Here is a 22,441-nt window from a genome sequence, read left to right on the forward strand (position 1 = left end):
TTAACCGGTTTTTATTTTAAATAACTACTAAAGCATTTAAAAAAATCATTTTTCGCGCTCACGCTTCATTCATTTGTAGTTCTACGAAACAGATTTCGATAAAATTAACTTATCTGTTATGTGCGGCGTAAACAGTCAAATCACAAGTAAGTAAATAACAAAATGTAGTCGATTTCATAATTTAATGACGAAAATACATAATGTAAGATTTTACTACGTCAAATAAATCTTAAATTTAAAGCTGAAACTTAAATCAGCCGATGTGAACGAGTCTTTAATATGCACGAGTGAGTGTAGGTACTCTCGCTTTCCGTGCACCAACAAAAAACAATGAGAAAACTGTTTACAATAATAAATCACTGTGTATTACCTAAGTATATAACTCTCGGGGGATTAAGTCGCGCCCGATTTAGTACTACCTACCTGTTTGACTTTTATCTAGGAATAATTGCCCTCACTATACGCTCCCATAGGCTCGGTGGTCGGGTAGTAGTTGGGTACGTAAGAGATGATGGCATGCAGATTCTAACCGGCTGATTGGATGCCGCCGCCATCACAAAGGGATACGGATGTCTCACTACAGGAGATGAGGTCCCAACTAAGCTTATAGTTCTCCTCGGAATCTTTGGCGGTTGATTTCTGGTTGAATGTCGGCGGCTCCCTCCACCCAACACTATAACTGGGAAGCCGGATTTAGTTGGCCTGGCACTTCTAGTCGCCGGTCGAGCCGTGGTGGTAGAGAATGTTTCTATTAGTTCAGGAAAGACACTGTCGTCGTAATCTCTCTCTTCGGCCACTGGAGCGACGTACATAACTTGTTTAAGGCTGTTTATGTCTTGAACCAATTTAGCGTGCTCTTTGATTATTTCGTCACGGTTCCAAAGTAAATCGATTCTTCGTGAGATATCATTAAAGCCTTTGGTTGAGCTGGGCCAATATCTTGGGGTTGTTATGTCCAGTATCTTCCCGAAATTTTTATGCATCGGCCAGCCTAAATAAATGAAAAAAAAACGTAATTAGCCAGCGATTTTAGTTAATAAATAGATACAATTAGATAGTAGATAGATACAATTACTGCGGTAGGTCATTTATACTCATAGTAAGTATAGATTCGTTTTCTGAATTCTGAGACCTATTAGAAAACATGACATATGAATTGGATCATACTCTACATCTCAAGTCTGCTTATTTAAGATTACCTAAACATTACATACATTATCATACATAACGTAACTAGGTATGCTAAAACATTATTATTTATTTATTACCTGTATCATAAGATCTGAGAGGCATAGCAGGCGGATAGTCATAACACTCAAACTGAAATAAAATAATAAGTATGTAAACTTAATTTTAAAATAGATACTTAGTTGAGGAGCTAATTAGGTAAATGAACAATAATTAATTAAATTGATTAGAAAGCATATAAGAATAGTGTTTGAAGACAAAAAAAATCGGAATACAATGCACTGCCGGCAATGTTTGATGTCAGTTCAAAAACGAATGCAATCATATTATCATCATTATCAATCGTGAAAACAACTAATTAATTAATTAACAGACACGCATTGGGTCCGTGCTAAGATTGTATCGCGGAAGAAATTAACCCAAAGTATTTCATGTTTATAACAGCAAAATTAACTCGCTCAGCTTTTGGCAATATTATTCGCAGAACAATAATATTATTTAGTCGCTAGACACGGCAGTCTAAATAATTACACAGTAGGTACTAGCCGATGCCTTGATTTCGCCCGCGTGGATTTAGGTTTTTCGAAATCCCGTGGGAACTCTTTGATTTTCCGGGATAAAAAATAGTCTGTGTGCTAATCTAGGATATTATCTATCTCCAATCCAAATTTCAGCCAAATCCGTCCAGTAGTTTTTGCGTGAAGGAGTAACAAACATACACACACACACATACACATAAACTTTCGCCTTTATAATATTAGTGTGATTTTACGTGATTACTGAAATAATTATGCAGATACTTAATAAAATAAAACTTATGCAAGCCGCGTTCGGAAATAACAACCCCATTCTTTTCACCACAAGTGTATTATTTGACACAATAAACAAATAGGTAAACTGAATAATCTTAGATTTGCTGAAATAAATTCAGGCATTACTTGAACCCATCACATGAAAATAGAGAACGTAAAGCACTTACTACAATAGAAATAGAATAATTTTATTTATGATACTGATAATTCAATCAGAAATCATTTAAAATCACATAAACTTTGTATAACGTCATATGAATCAAATCATATGACCGTTTTGCCTGTAGCAAACCAAGTTACCTATCCCCAATTTTATTAGAGAGAATTTAATTCAAGAAATTTTCATCCAAATCAATTTCTTCATCTTAGTTTGTAGATTATGTTCACAATTAATTTTCTTACGTTTTCGCAATAAATTGGGTTTGAACTTTTGACCAACCAATTTAGTTTAATACAGAAGTGAAGGCCTAGTTCATGTTAGTTGTAATCAATTTTTCTTGGGTTAATTAATCAATAAATAATCAATTTTTATAAAATCTCAATTGTTTTATTAATTCCTCTCTTGTTCACTGTGACCCAGAAACTTAGGCGCGACTACGATATAGGGGTAGGTACATTTATAGGAATTACCTGTGAAGCTGAAGGATACCGCGGGTTTAGCAACCTCAAGTCCAACGTTCCACTCGCTACGTACAGTAGCGCTTGCCACACAACCAACCACCGATACATTGTCACGCCGACTGACGGTATGCACTTGTTCAGGTTGCCATCACCTTTCAGTACTTACCAGTGTACTGGTCGCTTCCTTCCCTAAGCGCCGATTTCTCGAACTCAATCGTGGTTATTTAATAAAACAAATTGTTATAGTCGAATCGCTATGCAACTTCAGCGATGCGGTACGATTTCAAAATGGGTGCCCAACGAATCATATCCATTCGTATAACAGTGTGATTCGTTGGGAATCCATTCGGTAGTTATGTGCCTAACGTATCGACTTACTCTTATTTCCAGGTTATACTTATAAGGCCACTAGATGATTACGGATTCACCCACTTGGATTTAGTTTGAGCCCCGTGAGAGCTCTTTAATTTTCTGGGATAAAAGATCTATAATACCAAATTTCGTCAAAAACGGTTGAACGGGTTGGCCGTACAAAGCTAGCAAACAGACAGACACACTTTCGCATTTATAATATTAAGTATGGAAGCATGAATAAGATTATCTTCACTTCAAAGTGTGCTAATTATGACAGGTGATCCGAACTGGATGAATGCGCCTTGATCATCATTACCATCAAGCCATCGCCACGCGAGCTCACTACTGACGATGGTTCTCCTCTACTGACGATGGTTCTCCTCTACTGATGATGGTTCTCCTCTACTGACGATGGTTCTCCTCTACTGACGATGGTTCTCCTCTACTGATGATGGTTCTCCTCTACTGACGATGGTTCTCCTCTACTGACGATGGTTCTCCTCTACTGACGATGGTTCTCCTCTACTGACGATGGTTCTCCTCTCAGAATGAGAAGAGTTTTGGCATAGTCTACCACGCTAGCCAATACGGATTATCAGACTTCACACAGAACGTTATGGAGAACTTTGAGGCGTGCCGGTAAATTCACGATGTTTTCCTTCACTGTGCAAGTGACATTTTTTACATAAATACAACAACGCACGAGCTCCGAAAAGTTAGAGTGCATTCCCGGGATCTAACTCCCGTCTTAACCAGTTATCACTGATATCACTTATCAGTTATCACTGATAGCAATAGATAGTCAAGTGTCTCTTGGTGTACGGTCCTCAAACTAATTTTGTCTTCAATTCTTACCCTAAACACGTTTTTTGTAAGTTTTAATACGCACGTAGGTCGATACTGAAGGAAAAACTCGTACACGATGGGCGCGAGTTTTTCTGTCGCACTTTTTCTACCCAGACCCTTAAATTCGTCGTATTGCTCTCTTGTTACCCGCTTACGGCAAAGCCATAAGAGTAATGATTTTATAGCAGTCTATGTATGTACATATGTATAATTATGTGTTCCACTGTAGCACCTCAACTACTGAGCCGATGTTGATAAATTAGTCGTCAATCGATTCGTCATTATGGTCTGAAATTGATCACTAATGAACTGCTTTTTAAAACTGGATTTACATTACGTCAATCACGTGTAAACGTTTAATTTCGTAATGCACGCATCACGAAATTAGACGTTTACACGTGCAACTGGTAGTGAAATTAATTTCATGCCACTAATTTCGTAATGCAAATACCTCTGTACACGTGAAATTCCTTACGAAAACTTGTCACGAAACTAATTTCATGCCACTAAATTCGTAATATCTCGGTCGGACTCCTGTCTTCCGCGGAACAATAATCTCAGACTATAACCTAGTTATACGCGAAAGCCTTATTAAGGGAGGTATTCATAAATAAAAGATTTATTATGGTACGGTATCTTTATTACAAATACTTATACGATACCAAATATTTACAATCAAAGATAACAAAATGTTACAAAATCTTTATATCCGGCTTACACGCAGCTTACTCCGGTATCTACGCCGCACCGTAGATTACCCACATTGAAATAAAAAAAAACATCTTTAGACTTTTTAACTAATTTTAAACAATCTAATTTAAATAGTAATAAATATAATCCACGCACCTCTGGTACTCTACAGAGAATTGTATCTAGGAATGCCTCAACATTTCTTACATTTTCGTGGCTAATCTTTTTCGGTACCAACTTTTTGCTGAATTCGTTCAATAATAACAATTTTTAAATTATATAACTTCTATAGTATTTAATAACATTAATGTACCAATTAAACGAATAGAGCGATGAAGGTATTCTCGATTTATCCATAGTTATTTCAAATCATCAGAACCTACATTTAAAAAAAGTTAAAATTAAAAGTTAAAAGTAAGAAAAGTGAGTTTGAAGTTAGATACTGACAAAGAATTTTAACCATGGAAATGAGATGAGATAGAGAAATGCTCTTTCAAACAAATCAAAAATCCTGCATTCACACACATAATTATAAAAAAACTAAATCTTCACAATATTTTTTTATTTAAAAACTAAAATAAAAATCTCCTATGTAATTTTTACTTCGATTTTCTTAGTAGAAAAATACTGCATTTCATAGAACTTCCAAATTAGCAAAACAGTGCTAAAAAAATAAAAATTTAAAATAGTAAAACCATGCTTAAAAAAAAGAATTTAAAACAATGAATATTTTAACTAATATTATTTAATTATTTTTATTTATTAGTCATTATTTTCATAACTCATAATTGGACGTATTTCCTGAAAAACCCCATAATCAAGTCAAAATTGAGATATATGAACAAATTTATTACAGCTAGGCGATTACGGAGAAACGACACATCGCATCGATAAGAATTATCCAGGATATAATCAGGATATTTCTTATCCAGGAACTATCCAGGATATAATCAGGATATTTCTTATCCGGGAATTATCCAAGATATAATCAGGATATTTCTTATCCGCTAATCTTTGCGTTTTCAGGAAATACGTCAATTACACAATCAATTTCACAAATGAAACATTACTAAGCAACCCTTATTATGATAAATGAAAAAGTATATACCCTTTTATTTCAGTACACAGCCTATTTTTAATGTTGGACATAATATTGAGTTGAACCGACACTTACTTTAAATGTTAGTGGATGTTACGATATTTTCTCTCATAAGTGCATCTATAATGAACAACCATACTGCAGTAATTTATTTCATTTTATAGTCATGATATTTGTATAGAAGTGAAGGTGTAAATAAATAAAAAAAAACTAAACTTGTATTTTGTACAATAAGTAGCGGTCTACGCTACCAAATAGCCCAAAACGACAATAGAACCGATCCTTATAGGAACAAATTATTCAGACTGGTCATGGTCATTCAATGAGATAATAGTTTCATGGTAAGTTCAATGGAGGTTTTAACCTTTACGGCACTTATAGCAGTAAAATGAAAATTTAGGTACTTTGCCAGCAAATGTACCAAAAAAGATTTGTTCTATTCAATATTGTATAAAATTGATTTATGATTTTTGGTTGTCAATACATAATTTTAAAATGGTATGAGCATCGTATGTATTGTGTTGTATTCGACACAATTAAATATAAATAAATTTTGAGAACATGATCGGATCTTTCAAGGTAGGGATGAAACAATACAAAATATGTATATAAAATAAAACCTGATTGCGGTCATTATTTCGAGACTGTAGTGTGTAAGCTCAATACATAATAAGTAAACTTTTTAATTTCATAAAGTGAAACCAAAGTTACCTGCAAAAATTGTATGGAGATATGTTTTGTGTAAAGCGCTAAAGCGGTTCTACATTTGCCTGTTTTCCATATGAATAAAATTATTTTAAGTTTCATAATCATAACGTACTATATATAATATATATCTCTCACTGTTTACATAATCAAGGCATTCCATATCAAATCAGATGCCTATGTTAAAGCCTTATCTCTATATGATATTGTATGTAAATCTTTTCTAAGTATGAAAGATTTAACGACAAATAAAAATAACTCTCAATACCTAGTAAGATGAGATATTAATGCTTTATTTAAATAAATAATAAGACAAAAAAATTGTTTCATCTACTTAGTGCAGGTGAAACTGTGTTGAATATTCGAATGTTTAAAGAGAATTTTACAAACAAAATTAAACAGAGTGATTTATTGATAACTTAAACAGTATATTTCCTAACTAAAACTATGACAAGTTTTATTTAGTAAATATATTATTTGCAACAGCGCCATATAAATAAAAATACAAAGAAGAACACTTTTCGATACAGTTGGAAATTTATTTAGGATTTATAGGTAGACATATTAGATAATGCTCGCCCAATAATTTATTGGTTAGAGAGCTAATGGTCTAAAATACCGGTATACAGCGACCTTCACCCTATAAGAACCAGATTAAAGGTATTTGTAGGTTTTCGTACCCTAAGGGCGCCAAATGGACCCACTCCGTCCATCCGTATGTCCATCAGCGAGCTGAATCTCAAGAACCGTAACAGGTAAAGAGTAGAAATTTTCACATTTTCAAATGATAAAAAATTCAAATTATGTTATTTTTATTATAATCGCTATGTTTTTTTTAATGAATACATGAACCAACATATTCGGAATAGTATGTCTGATGAAGTCAAGAGGCTACTAATAAGCGAAGAAAATGTAGGGTTGCCCAAAATAAAATCGATCAAAGGTTTAAAAAACTGACCACCAATAAAAACAAAAGTTCAAGTATTGAGTCATAAAAACATCTTTCATTAGATGGGTGAAGGTCGCCTTTATAGCCGTGTTAACAAAAGCTGACACGTACAAACACATTCACACATTGTGCTTGAGTAGTATCTATGAATAATGAAAACTATCTGTCTCTTGCACGCGGCTAGCTTATGAGCGTGACAGAAATTGTTTTGTTCTACTACGAGTACAGCGTGATTTCTTGTTTTTAAGCCCAACCATGCATCAATCGATAAAATTTGTCCATTTTGAGGTTGGAATAAAATGTTGTCTGGAAAAATTGTATGTGGCAAAATATTAAGAGGATAATCTCACGAAATTATGTATTTTTTTTTTTGCTATTTCATGCATCACAGTAATCTTTTTATTGAGGATTTAAACTTCCCTACATTTGCAGAGATATGATTTATAACGTAAAAATGTAACTGCATAATGTATGTAATGTAATGTTTAGTGATATTACTGTGAATGTGCCAGCTTTTGTTAATAGACCTGTATCTAATATCTCCTGCTAACATATAAGGTTTTATCCATTTTATCGTCTATGTAAATATAAATTTGGGTAATACCTATACCATAGATAGAAAGTATAAATATCAAGGCATTGATCACCTTACTATGTAATTTTCCTACTGCTCATAGACTACTTACATATATCACTTCGAAACATACATCTTACATAAAGGATATTATCGAATTTATAAATATCAGAATATATATTACATTTGTTGAGGTATATAGCATTGTGGTGCAAGTTCAAAGTACGTTTAGCCTACATTCCAACATGTTTAATCAATAACTGGTTAAAGTCTCTTCAAGTAAATCGAAAAGATAAAAGCAACAAACTAAGGTTCATTGTTTTTTGGTTAATTTTCTACTGCTGATTGATAGCAACACAATTTTATTGTTTGGACTGTTTCTTCTTTTACTTGTACATTAAGTCACGCATGCGTCAACTTAAGAGACTTTAGTTATTTTTTTATTACTGTAGGCTTATTATTTTGTACACGAATCCAATCAAAGCAATAATAGTAACAAGGGACAATTTAACTTTGTCCCTTAAAACATTAGGCAGGTCCTCTTTACATACGCTGAGATCTAAAGAGCTAACTTTGACTGTCACACAGATTTATGCGGGCATAGTTAAATTTTAATTCCGTCTTTTGTCTGAGTGAATTCAAAGAACATTCTATAGATCTCAATATCCTCTTCGACGAGGTGAAGGTTGTGCTAAGGATTTATTACTTTACCAAATTAGAACGTTACCCGTTAAACTATTGAAACAAGTTATCTGTTATATAACACATTGAATATGTTTAGTTCAGTTAAGGTTCTGTGTACAAAAGAAAAAGATGGTAACAAAGACAAACAATTTTTTCTTATTGAGTGCTTCATTTAAACTGCTATTCTACTCCCTCCAGCGTCGTTAACTAAGGAATAACATCGAATTGTATAAATTTTTATTTGCTCAAAGTATCACTGGCTTAAAGCCGAGGCAGTGACATAATACAGTGCATGCTTATTCTGTATTATTTATGATAGTTTTAGTGAGTAATTTTACATAGGATTACACAAAGGGGCCTTATGGTATAGCAAACTTTCATGCCGATAACCGATCCAAACATCAGTCTATGTCATTACAGAACTGCGATTGCCACAGCATATGGTACACATCTTTATTTATATAGAAGATGCGAAAAATGGTGGAAAAACAGGTTTAAAGTTGCACAATATCTTTAAAGACAGTTCTATCTACATTTATACTAAAATATCCGATAATTTATTTCGCAATTTAATTGACACGTGAATGGTTGCTATTCACGTGGCATAGTTTTCGTCTCTATTATGACGTAATTAACATTCAATATTTATTTGACATCGTAAATCATTCAATACTCTCCCCTTCATTACTCTTATAAGATCAGGAGCGATCGGAATAGGTAGGGTATAAATAACTAAAGTTTGTCAGAACACATATCTATGTATTATTTTTAATCCCGCAACCCTGAGAACTGTGTACGTAGTTAGTTATTGGGGTATGTATAAATAAAAATAAAATTTCTTGCTATGGTTACAAATATTTGGTCATAAGCAATCTTTAGGTTTTTATACTCTTTCTATTCCGATTAGTGATGATCACTCAGGGGATGAAGCGGTACCCGCGCTGCATGGCTATCCTCTCCACTTCCATGGAAACTGTGCTTTAGGATACCCAGTCACTTTTAAGACTCAACCTTGACCCTTTTAACGCGATTGTGATCAAGCGCAACCTTATCAAAATTATTCTAAAAATTATTATGAAATGACCCATTTTGTTTTTGTATCCATATTCTAATAAAAAGAGCCATCGAGACAATCTAGATTATACAAACATGAGAGATCATTAGGATTTTTATATTTAAAAGACAATTTTATGCTAGTTAAATTCGTTATGAGTAACGCAAAACGTTTCTTATAAAGCAGCTGTTTCATCTATTTCTATATTTATTTGAAATACAGCCAGTATCTCCTCTTTGTAAAAACAGTAAACACACTTATAATAAATAAATTGTTGGTGACATTACAAGAGACAAAGTAATCAAGTGGGATCACAGTAATTCTCAAGTCTGAATGCTTGACATAATAAAACAAGCCCATGTCAAGCTTGGTGAATAATTTATTTTCTCTGCTGTGATCTAGTATATTAACCTAAAACTATGTTATTATGCATTTGTTTTAAACTTCTCTGTCTACTTGTATAGCAAAATAAGAACCGATACACAAAATTACCCAACTTATTATGAAAAATTATATTTTTTGCCTTTAGCCAAAGTTTACAAATCAGCGAATTAATTCTTGTATTTTCATTTGGGTGTACAATTACACATTGGAATGTACACTATAAGGTAACGACAAGGCCCCGTAATGCTCGTAACCCATAAGAAGTGTATGACCAAGATATTGGCAAGCTTACGGCTCTGTTCCAATATAGCACCGCACCCATCTGAAACAAGTATTTACGATCTATTAATCATAACGTGTAACGAGTGATGGCAGCCTAGTGGTTTGGCGTACACCTAAGAGTATATCTAGTTTCTAAAAAAACAGAATGTTTCCATACAAGTTATAGTTGGAATAGTTGTTCACAGTAATATACAATGAATTAATGAATGAATATACTCTTATAAGTATACTTTTTTTAAACAAACTCCCGACACAAAAACCTCTATAAGAAAACAAGAAAAGAGCTGATAACTTTCAAACGGCTGAATCTAGGTGGCTGCCTTTCAAACAAAAAAAAAACCAAATTAAAATCGGTTCATTCGTTTAGGAGCTACGATGACAGATACAAAGATACACATGTCAAACTTATAACACTCCTCTTTTTGGGTCGGGGGTTAAAAAAAGCAATAGCATCACGGGAGTTCAATAGCAATTGGCTGTAAGAAAAAAATTCCAATGATTAGAAAGTATTGAAATCGTTATTCTGAAGTTTTATAAATACAATATAATAATCAGCGATAGTTAAAAATATACTAATATACATAGTCTAGCTCAGAGGGTGGTGAAGCTGAATTGACAATGGGCAGGGCACATAATTCGAAAAGCCTATAGACGTCGCGGTCCGAAGGTGCTGTAATAGAATGAAAGTTCCTACAAGACTTATGACCAGCAATGGACGTCTAAAAAAATTCAAAATTCAAAATTCAAAATGTTTTTATTCAATTAGACTTTTACAAGTTCTTTCGAATCGTCAAAAGCATCTACCACTGGTTCGGAATGCCTTTCCTACCGAGAAGAACCAGCAAGAAACTCGGCGGTTGCTCTTTTCAAAGATTTGATATACAATATTATGCCATATATAAAAGCAATTGAAGTCCTGCGCATTGCTGGAGCGAATCGAAGTTCAAATCCACGCTTTTTTATCATTTACATAATCTTCGATAGTATAATATGCTTTTCTCAAGAGCATATTTTTAATAGATTTTTTGAACCTGTGTAAAGGCAAGTCCAAAATTGGCTGAGGAATTTTGTTATAGAAGATTATACCCATTCCCACAAATGACTTTTGGACCTTCCTGAGGCGGAGCGTAGGAGTCGCAAGCCTGTTACGGTGTCTAGTCAGCCTGTCTATCGGAGTTGTTGATACATAATTTATAAGCTAATATACAAATAATTTATAAATCAATTATTCGCCATCACAACAGCATCAAAATTAACAACAAATAAAAATTGTGACAATTGCTTATCCCATCCCAACAGATTTCGATGAAATTCAGTAAACAAAATGGGGGAAAACACATAGAATTTTTTGTGGGTGTAAATTGTGGGTAGTAAAATATATGGAATAAGTTCGCTTTGCATTCAGCTACAATATAAAATATATATGTTTATTTTGAAACTACTTTGTGTAATATACAATCATATATTAAGTTATTATATATTATAAATATATGTCATATATTATATTAAGCTATAAGTCAAAGTAGCTTTTAAAAAATAGCTTAAATGTACTTAATTATAATATAATTGCTTGGCAGTGAATACTGGCGCCGATTCTGATGTCTTTCTCTAAACTAATTTAGAATATCTACATCTTTTCTTTTTAAAATTTGCTGAAAAAGGATGAAAGAATGAAATGACTTTTAAATTGAAGACTTAAGTGCTACTCTAGTCTGTCGTTTTCTTTTTATATTACTAAGAAAAAGATGTGAATACTCTAAAATTTAGTTGCCACCAGAATCAGTACCATATGACCTTATTCTAAAAAATTCTACACAAAACAGTTTTTTAACCGACTTCCAAAAAAGGAGGAGGTTCTCAATTCATCGGGATCTTTTTTTTTATTTTTTATGTATGTTCCCCAATTACTCAAAGACCCGTGGACCGATTTGGAATTATTTTTTTTGTTTGAAAGGTATACTGTGCAGGTGGTCCCATATAAATCTGGTAAAGATCTGATGAATAGCTTCGGAGATGGAGAACAGAACTCCTCAATGGATAAGAGCAAATTGCTGGCGATCAGTGTAACAGCTTAGTAAACAGTGGGGTTTTATTAACTGGGCATAGCATATTATAGTACAGTGGGGCCACTAAAAATTGTAAAATAAAAAAAATTCAAAAGAATATATAATAATAATACCTAGATACATTACACGTGTAGCTAAACAAAAATTATTTTCTACTTTTTAGTGTTTTTGGTTTTTAAGTCGGTTTTATTTTTCTTTTGAAAATTTTTTTTGTTTATATTTCCCTTTGCCCAAACGGTCAGCCTTGCTGTTTAGCACGGAATTGCAGCCAGAATTATCAAATAAGGCTAGCTTTAAGAAAAAAAAGACACAAAAATAACAATTCATCATACATTATAGGGATACCAACGGAACCTGAGTAAACAACATAGTTTAACAGGTTGCAAATGCAATGGATAGGGCATATATTTCAAAAACTTATAGATGTTACAATCCCAAGCTGCTAGAATGACAACCTGGTAGAAGGCAGCGTTGGCAGACCCCCTACTAGTTGACAGTTGGTATCAAACAAGTCACGAGGAGCCACTCGACATACGGCCAAAATTAATGCTCAATCTATATTTAACTTTTTTTATTTGTCAAAAAGACTTTTGACGAATAACAACATTGCTAAGTAACTTATCGACAGATTACAGATAGATTGATTTTAATTTTGGCCGCTAGGCGACACGACTGTGGCGTGTGGAAGTCCCTACAAGAGCTAACCATGGACGTCAATCGGTTGAATGATAATGATCCTATTTAATATTATAAATGTGAAAGTGAGGATGTTTGGATGTTTGTTACTCAATCACGCAAAAACTACTGGACAGATTTGGCTGAAATTTGGAATGGAGATAGATTACAACCTAGATTAACACATAGGCTTTTTATCCTGGCAAATCAAACAGTTCCCGCGGGATTTTGAAAAACATAAATCCACGCGGACGAATTCGCGGGCATCCTCTAGTAATAAATAATGATTTATCACACTTACCTATTTGTCAGCCGTAGACTTCACAGGCTGCGGTATAATAGTGATCTCATCGTTTATCTTAAGAGGCTTGAGTAATGACTGGCCACTCTTGACCGGGGTGGCCGCTGTCTGGCCTTTGTCCATCACTCGTTTAGCAACAACACTGTGCTTCGAGTACACGTGGTTCTCAAACTGTTTGTACATTCCAAATGTTGCAGTGCATACAGTGCACTTGTATGAGAGATGAGCCGGCTTCAATGGGAGCTTGTGATCTCTTGCAACATGGTTAAGAAGCTTCCATTGATAAACCTGAAATTATTTATAGTTATGTTTTTATAAATCCATACTAATATTGTAAACGATTTTAATTTTGTTTTGTTTGTTCGAAAGGTGGCTTGATTGAGAGCGTTCTTAGCTATAATCCAAGAAAATCGGTTCAGCCGTTTGAAAGTTATCAGCTCTTTTCTAGTTACTGTAACCATCACTTGTCAGGGGTGTTATAAATTTTTAATTTACACTTGTAAACTTATGATATCTAGCTTTTTTCCTGTAATATACTTAGTTACTGAAATAAGCATCTGGGATAGACAGACAATGTCGCACCATAAGATTCATTTTGTACTATAATATGGAACAGAATCCTAAAAACGAAATAGGTACACTGTTGCTTACCCTTCCACACACGGGGCAGCGACCGGCGTCCTTGCCCTTGTTTGCCGCTTCTTGCATGGAACTTGTGACCAAACCGTGAGACCCCAGCAGATGCCTCTCCAACCCCTGGTCAGTGAAGAACCTGGAAATCCAGAGAAAACAATTTATACATCATTTTGGTTACATCATTTCTGGACCGATGACCTAAAGAAGGTGGCGGGGAGCGGGTGGATGAGGAAGGCGGAGGACCGTGTTTGGTGGCGCGCTCTTGGAAAGGCCTATGTCCAGCAGTGGACGCATACAGGCTGATGGAATGGAATGGAAACATCATTTTGGTACAAACTGGAATTTGTGTCTATATGCTGGTATATGAATTTGGGGCAAAAGTTATTACAATAATTTTATTAGCACCTGATCCATAACTACCAGATAATCTTTATCTAACATATAAATATGACAATATGTCAGTTTTCGTTTTGGGAATCTGTCAAAATAGCTTTATTCATAAGATAAAGTTTGTCTCACGGTTGTGAAACAGGCTCTTTATAAAATTAAATACCAACTAGCATTACTGACAATTTACTAGAGGGAGAATTACAAAGTTATAAACAACTAGATGATGCCCGCGACTTCGTCTGTGTGGATTTAGTTTTTGAAAATCCTGTAGGAACTCTTTGATTTTCCAGGATAAAGAGTAGCCTGTATTCTTCCCCGGGATGTAAGCTAACTCTGTACCAAATGTAATCAAAATCGGTTAAACTGTTGGGCCATGAAAAGCCAGGAGACAGACAGACAGACACACCCAGACAGACAGAGAGACACGCTTTAGCATTTATAATATTTGTATGGAAGTATGGATAATAAACTCATACCTAAACTGGCACTTTTGACAATTCAGTGGAGGCCTGTTGTAAATCATTTTGGGATGGATTTTGACTTTGTGTATCCACTGCATATGGTTTCGGAGCTGTTCCAAGTCCTTAATGTAGCCATCGCAGATTTCACAGATGACGCAAGTGCTCTTATTCTGCTGACTTGGCGGCGGAGGCTGAATCGGCTGGGGCTGTCTCGGCAACGGTGTGATGGAAATCGATGGCTGGTACATTGACTTGGGCATATTCTTTTCATTATTCTGTAGATTAAATATAGAGCCATAAATCATTACGATCATAGAGTTGTGAGAATATTGCAGAAGTTGTTGTAGATAAAGGGATGCAGGTGCAGAAAGTTTAGATGCAGGTAGCTGGGGCGCCCCTCACTTTCTATAATCTGTTATAGATTATCGACAAATTTCAAAGTGTGCTCTATATGTATCAGCCTTAAACTCGTTTGAGTTTTACAACTGTCAATTTAGCTTGGGGATCATGTACGTCAGAACTAGCCACATTAACTTAATGGAATCTTAACATTATCTTATATAAAATTAAAATCACATCATTTACAACAGCTAATTTGATGACACTTACCCCGGCGAAGTTTGAAGCCATTTGCGCAGGATTACTATGCCTTCCACTCACTCCACTGCGGATGATTGGTATGCCCAGTATAGGAGTCGGTCGTGTTGGGACACCCATAGGTGAACGCCCCCTTGGACGATACGTAGAATTAGAACCAAAGTTGTTCATAATAGGCCGTCCAAAATTATTGCTAACATTTTGACCCTTGTTGAACACATTTTGATATGACCCTAGCATTTGATTGCGAGCTCGCGCCATCTGTAAAAATGTACTCATTAGTATGTTAACAAGAATACAATCTAAATCAACTAACTACTAGATGTCTAGTCCAATTATACCTTTGGTATTTTCGCAGGTGGCTCCCATTCTATTGGTGGTGACAAATTGAACTCTGGTTTGAACTTTTTAGCGCACGCTATTTGATGACGCGCAAGTTTGCCTTTACCGTTGTCTTCAAACGGACAGTTCGCACATTGGTGGTAAGCCGGCGCTCTTTCCAACCTCCCACGTGTTTTATGCTCTGATTCCATATGAAACAATATATCGTGAGGACTTTTACTGTCATATTCGCAAAAGTTGCATTTATAAACATTATTTTTCATATGTGGAGTCTCCAGATGATGTGACATAACTAATAACGACTCACATTTAAAAGTACAAAATTCGCATTTAACCTGTTTAAATTTATATGGTGCATTATGTTCCTTGCTGATATCTAAATTTTTCATTAGCAAAGCGATGGACGTCTCCGTAGATTTTGTACTATGTCCGCCTTTCTTTTCTCTGTGCAGTTTTCTATTTTGTTGCTTTAACAAATCGTTTTGAACAAATCCTTGGACTAAATTTAGGCCAATATCCATGAAAAATTTGCCGAGTGTCATGTCAAAGTAGTTATCTGACTTTCCAGTGATTATCTTATCTACTGTCAAATCTGTCACATCTTTTATGTCATCAATAGAGTCCGCTTTGTCTTTTATAACGACAGCGTCTTCTTCATCACTACAAATATCATCATCATCGGAATCCAAAGAGCCATCCCAGGACGCGTCGTCATCATCACGTTTACGACGGCGGCGTTCTAAAAATATTTAATGAATTACATATCAATACAAATTGAAAAAATGATTAGAAACAGAAAATATGAGTAAACTTCCTTCATTATATCTATACTATAAATACACATTTTTAGTAGACAGCTTAAAAATAGTATTAAACATATATGATAAAGTTCATCAGTCCTATTTTTAAACTTTTGAAAAAAATGCACATGTAGCCTGTATAACCTTTGCTTTATAATAATATCATGTGTAAAAATTTATGTAAAGTACCTCGGTAGCAGTATGAAACTGTCCATCAATAACTACTATAGTGATGATGAAAAATGTTGGATGCGTAAGTGTCGATAATGTCAAAGTGCCGATTGACGTTTTTTTTAACCCCCGACCCAAAAAGAGGGGTGTTATAAGTTTGACGTGTGTATCTGTGTATCTGTGTGTCTGTGTATCTGTGTATCTGTGTATCTGTGTATCTGTGTATCTGTGTATCTGTGTATCTGTGTATCTGTGTATCTGTGTATCTGTCTGTGGCATCGTAGCGCCTAAACGAATGAACCGATTTTAATTTACTTTTTTTTGTTTGAAAGGTGGCTTGATCGAGAGTGTTCTTAGCTATAATCCAAAAAAATTGGTTCAGCCGTTTAAAAGTTATCAGCTATTTTCTAGTTTTCTTGTAGAAAAGAAGGTTAGATAACCCTTAGGTTCATAATATTCAAGTGTCAATTGACAAATGTCAAGCTGTCAAGATGGACGTTGCCTAGATATATACATAATTATTTATTTGAAAATGATTTGTCGGGGGTGTTGAAAATTTTTAATTTACACTTGTTAATAATAAACCAATTCCCGAGTAAGTGGGGGAAAATATAACTATGATTGCTCACCTTTTCTTACTTCCTTTTTCTTTTTTGCATCTTCATCTTCTATCGCATTTTCTTCAGCTTTGGCATTTTTATTCTCGCCCTCTTCAACTGTCTCTTTTGTTCCTTTTATTTCTGTGCCAGATGCCTCCTCTCCAGAATCTTTAGTTTTCTCTGCCAATTCTTTTTCCTTCTCTTGTTCCTCTTCTTTAGCTTTTTGCGCTGCTAATTCTTTACCTAACTCATCAACGAATTCTCTAAACGGTTTAACTGATGGTTTCTCATATACATAGGGTACAATAAACGAAGGTGCTTCGACAACAAACATGTCATCTGTTAATGATGGCAATATTGCAGGTTGTGGGGGTTGCACATTGCTCTGTGTAACAGTACTTTGTGTAACAGTACTTTGTGTAACAGAACTCTGTGTATGTGTCTGCTGTGGCAGATTTTTACTACTCACTGGAGTTACAGTCGTACCACGGGCTAGGATACTCTGGTACAAGTTTTGTGCACTCAATGGTGTATTATTCAAAGCCATTGGATTTTTTCGCATCATTGGACCCCTAATAGAAGATTCACGATGTGTATCCAGTATAACTACCGTGTTTTCCTTTTTCTGATGTCCTGATCTCATCGGTTTGGATGCCATCTCAACTAAAGTTTTAGTATTGTTGATGATGATAGCTTTTGATTTTCGTCTTGAATCGTTGCGTTTAAAATCGGGCACGATAACTTCTTCAATGTCTGAATCGTCATCTCCATTCTCCATATCTTGACCATCATATCTTTTCCGTTTAATAGCCCTGCTACTTCTACGTAGTGGTGGTTTATTTTCTTTTATGGGTTTAGGTTCTTCCTCGTCTGCGATAATGCAGCTTTCCACTATTTCTTGTACTTCAGGACTGGAACAGTCTTTAGAGTTTGGATTTTGGCCATCTGGCCATTCTTTTAATGGTGCACCTTTACTAGGATTTTCACTTTCTTTTGAGGAGTCATCTATGTCTGAATCTACCTTGAAGCTTTCTGTTTCTTTTCCTTTTTGCTCAGCTATTACTTCAGAACATTCTTCATCGTTTGAAGATTCTGATTCATCAGATATCTAAAAAGGATACAAAGGATACAATAAGAAAGCTGACTTGAGCTTGAGTTCGCGGCGCGTAACCATAGCACGTGTAAAGCGGCTCTGCGCGAGTTCACACTACGCAAGGCCGATGGTTTCGGGATCAAAGACGGAAAACGTTTTAGATTTTACTCTAGTGACTTCCAGTGGAACTGGGAGAAGTTTTGCGACAAAAAACGCATTTAAATAACCTCATTAGCAGTATGAAACTGTCCAGCAATTTCTATTAGTCCTGTTGGAAATAATGCATTGGAAATAATAAGGCGTATGGATTGGACAGAGCTGATTACCGTTATGTTTTTAGGGTTCTGTACCTCAAAAGGAAAAAGGATCTTATAGGATCACTTTGCTGTCTGTTTGTCCATCTGTTTGACTGTTTTTCTGTCGTGTCTGTCAAGAAAACCTATGTACTTCCTATTGACCTACAATCATGAAATTTGGCAGGTAGGTAGGTCTTATAGCATAAGTAAAGGAAAAAATCCGAAAACCTTAATTTGTGGTTAAACCACACAAAAAAATTTAAAAAATGTTCATGAAAAATTTAATTCACTAAAACACATATCTCATGAAAATTTCTAACAATGCATCTTTATTACTTGTCTTATTATAAAGGGAGCCTCTATAATTTCCAAGAGTTTAAGCTGGGTGTTGGTGTACCAATCAGTGAATGAGTCAAGGCCTTTCTTTATAGGTTTTAGGTTAAGTAGTTTCAGTGATTCATATTTTACATAAAATCCAGAAAGTTGGATTAAATATATATAAACCATATATAACAAATCCGAAAGTGTGCAAAACACCTAAATTGCCTTAAATTATCATGTGATGCACATACTAAATAATCAAGCCTGTCTCAAACAACCATGTTTTAGGATTAGCTAGTTTAAGCTAACTAACATCATTAGTGTTTATTTAACTTATTTATTAACAAATTCACACATTTGTTGTGGCTATTAATTTACTACATGATGATTACAAACAAGCAACCTGCCAGACTATTCATAAAAATTAGTCAAAGTGTTTGCAGCTTTTAAGAAGAATATTATTTACTTTTTATCTAAAACCTAACAGTTTAAGAAGCCACTAAAGCTCTCAAGTAGTGAATCTTTCACCAACTTATTTGTTATATGGACAATTTCAGCCTTCACCTAAGACTTCATACTAACTAAACTATAGCCATATTAGCGTATCCATTGGTGAAAACAATCAAGAAAATGCATACCGTAGTTTCTGAGATTAGCACACAAGATACAGAGAAACATATTGTAATGAACACTATGATTTAAATAATTATTTGCTAGAATAAAATTTTGATCCATTTCCCAAAACTTTGAAACAATAACAAAATAGAGATCATTTTTAAAACTTACCTCATGATGAGAATCATTTCTTTCTTCGTTCTTATAGTTCACATTACAATCCTTCAGGGGATCTGAATCATCCAGAACTACATGTTCAATGTGTGATTCTTTTGGACTATATACTGAGTCGGAGCTCAATTCAGTACAACTTGTATCACAGTGAATTTCTGTGGCATTATCTATACTCTCTTGTTGAGGCATCTGTGCAGTATCATTACTAAGTTTATCTGGTTCGTGGTCCACAATGCCATTACTGATTGCAACTTGGGATATATTGTTGGAGTTATTTTCTACGGGTTCACTGTCTTCATCATTAGTGGTCTCTGTGTTGCTATGAATCAGTTTTTGTAATGTGTCTTCCTCTTTATTGGTCTCATCCGTATGAGAGTTCTCAGGAGAGGCGACATGAGACAACTCGGTTGACTCCTCCATGGTGCCATTTACTCTCCCATTCATATTGATATCAAGCTACATTCCATGTGAATAGCACCTGTCAAAATACAATCAAACAATAAGGTTATATTTTCAGTATTATTATTATGATGTTCATGAAGGTACTTTAATTAAATGACAGAGCGTCACATTTTTTTATAGTGAAGACCGCCCCCTCCCGACCTCCTCACCCCTCCCCTGGCGCCTTGCTAGCAATCAAAATGGCGGTTCCATGGTACATTTCAGTAGAATTACGTGTACGTGTATACCGCAAAGGTCACAATATCGGAAAACATTCCCACGAAAAGAAAACGATCTAACATAAGCACACTAACTATTTTTTATGTTATCGAAAGACGAACAGCGAAAACAGTTCAAGGTAGCGAAACAACTTTCGCCCCAAATTAGAGAAATTTGTAATAACCTATTTAAAAAATTAATCAATAGACTTAATTTTGTATTCGCCACATAAATATTTAATTGATGTTATCTTAATTCATTCGGTTACAAATACAGATTTACAAAAGTTTTTGCACATTAAAAATGTAAACAATCGAGATGCCGGTTAGTAGATTGTGATTGTATTCGATTTTATAATAATAAAAACCATTTTTGACACGATAGTTATATGAAAAACAGTAAGATTCATGACCTGGTCCAGTTCGCGGTGCTCCGTGGCTGACACTTTTCTGGTACTCGATCGACGTTCACTAGTAACTTGGTTATTTCAATGGTTTAACCCAGGGCAAACTAGCTTTATCAAAATTAAGAGTACACTATGTGTTAAGTACTTTGCTACAGGCACAGCATAAAGAAAACTTTAATTTAAATGTCTCAGGCCATCAAATGTAACTACGTAAAACAATCTTAGAAAATATTTAATAAATTAAGGACAGTACCACAAGAACCCTGACTACAGCACAAACGCAATATGGCGGCGATAGCCGATGGCGATGAGTCAAAACCGTCACGTGACTTGCAGACTCGTCTAAAATAAAAAATATTTATTATTTTTATACATTAGTGAAATACTTTATTTTTGATAATCCCTTTTTCTGTTTCTAAGGATAAATTTGAGCCATATGTTAGTAAATTATTATACCTACGTTAAAATATAATCACATAGTCATGTTTTCAAACTAAAAAAGCGCGCCAAATGATCCAAGGGCCAAGACACACCGGTAGAGGTCAAAGCCATGAGAGACGAGGCCAGAGTAAACTAGCCGTAGTGCGGCGCGACGTCTTTCTGATTGATTTCAATTTCTAATATTTTTATATGATTTCTAATGTTCCTAGTCCAGTTTATACAGTTTATAATTCTATGTTTTCTACTATAGAGATCTCCGAACAAAAAATACGACGGCGATTAGAGTCCCACACAACATTATTTTTTTAATTTCGTTACTAGCAAGTGGCACATGATGTCCTATATTATTACGAAATAAATAAATTTCATTTCATTTCAATAAACATCCCTGCTTTTGTTTTAGGGGTTTAATTAGTTAGTTTTGTTTGCTTTATTCTAGGAGTGTATTTGCAATTATGATAGCAGGGGACAAGGACCAGGTTACAGTGAAAGGTCTGTAGGTAGCTACGACTACCGATTTACTCGTAAGGAAAAAAGAGACAAAATTTCACAGCTCTATACTCTTTATAATACAAGAATGTGGCCAAAAATTAAAATTGCATTAAATTCGGCATTTGCCAGTAGGCAGCTGTAGGCGTGTAAAATTAATTCAAAATTAAACGTCGTTAAGTAGAAACGAGAATTATGAGCAGACCTGTTCTAAATACTTTCATCACTGCTTTGAATGTGTGACGAAAATGATTTAAAAAAAATGATTGAAAGTGTACCTAGTTAACTAGTTAAGTATATTTTATTAGCTAACTAGAAAAATTACTTATTAGTTATTGCCTAAATACCATATTTTACGAGAATATCTTATGTTTATTGTGCTCATTTTAAGAAAATCTGTATATTTTCCATATGACATTTTAGCAGAAAAAAATGCAAAGCCAACTCGATGGCTTTATTCTGCAAAATATAAATGAACACGATTTAATACCTAACTAGTTACCTACTATAATCAAAAATTTAATTAGCATAGTTAAATATTAACTGAGATAAAAAGTCAAAAATCAAACCATATTGAACTTATTCTCCATCTTATTCAAAATCCTTTCCAACTCTCCGTTAGAACCTTTAGAAATCGGCCTCAGTCAAAAACATAAATTAATTTTT

General features: G+C 34.6%; 2 protein-coding genes and 1 long non-coding RNA gene across 3 annotated transcripts; 1 reads left to right on the forward strand and 2 right to left on the reverse strand.

Moving 5' to 3' along the window:
- LOC123880275 lies at positions 1-2,814 on the reverse strand. Its single transcript, XM_045928321.1, has 3 exons — positions 2,631-2,814; positions 1,269-1,320; positions 1-991 (listed from the first exon to the last, which is right to left on the reverse strand). Exons 1-3 carry the CDS (start codon positions 2,727-2,729, stop codon positions 435-437), a joined length of 708 nt encoding a protein of 235 aa, XP_045784277.1. The 5' UTR covers positions 2,730-2,814; the 3' UTR covers positions 1-434.
- Positions 2,815-4,445: 1,631 nt separating this feature from the next.
- LOC123880283 lies at positions 4,446-7,706 on the forward strand. Its single transcript, XR_006799195.1, has 2 exons — positions 4,446-4,905; positions 4,936-7,706. It is a non-coding gene; the product is annotated as an uncharacterized LOC123880283 (long non-coding RNA).
- Positions 7,707-9,413: 1,707 nt separating this feature from the next.
- Positions 9,414-21,148, reverse strand: LOC123880247. Its single transcript, XM_045928259.1, has 9 exons — positions 20,852-21,148; positions 19,777-20,257; positions 17,311-18,388; positions 15,710-16,449; positions 15,381-15,629; positions 14,787-15,046; positions 13,936-14,056; positions 13,285-13,572; positions 9,414-10,282 (listed from the first exon to the last, which is right to left on the reverse strand). The coding sequence occupies exons 2-8, from the start codon at positions 20,221-20,223 to the stop codon at positions 13,285-13,287; spliced, it is 3,183 nt and encodes a 1,060-aa protein (XP_045784215.1). The 5' UTR covers positions 20,224-20,257; positions 20,852-21,148; the 3' UTR covers positions 9,414-10,282.
- Positions 21,149-22,441: the final 1,293 nt, after the last annotated feature.

This window comes from Maniola jurtina, chromosome Z, assembly GCF_905333055.1.
Source record: "Maniola jurtina chromosome Z, ilManJurt1.1, whole genome shotgun sequence".
Lineage (NCBI taxonomy): Eukaryota > Metazoa > Arthropoda > Insecta > Lepidoptera > Nymphalidae > Maniola > Maniola jurtina.

What these genes read in the sequence shown, in the direction of transcription:
- LOC123880275 (XM_045928321.1), bottom strand. Translation starts at nt 2,729, where the DNA reads ATGTATCGGTGGTTGGTTGTGTGGCAAGCGCTACTGTACGTAGCGAGT. An exon ending in GGTATCCTTCAGCTTCACAG is followed by an intron (nt 1,321 to 2,630) that starts GTAATTCCTATA and finishes ATTTTATTTCAG; the next exon opens with TTTGAGTGTTATGACTATCC. An exon ending in TCTCAGATCTTATGATACAG is followed by an intron (nt 992 to 1,268) that starts GTAATAAATAAA and finishes TCATTTATTTAG; the next exon opens with GCTGGCCGATGCATAAAAAT.
- LOC123880247 (XM_045928259.1), bottom strand. Translation starts at nt 20,223, where the DNA reads ATGAATGGGAGAGTAAATGGCACCATGGAGGAGTCAACCGAGTTGTCT. An exon ending in TGGCTTCAAACTTCGCCGGG is followed by an intron (nt 15,047 to 15,380) that starts GTAAGTGTCATC and finishes TTTAATCTACAG; the next exon opens with AATAATGAAAAGAATATGCC. An exon ending in GCTGCCCCGTGTGTGGAAGG is followed by an intron (nt 13,573 to 13,935) that starts GTAAGCAACAGT and finishes AAATAATTTCAG; the next exon opens with GTTTATCAATGGAAGCTTCT.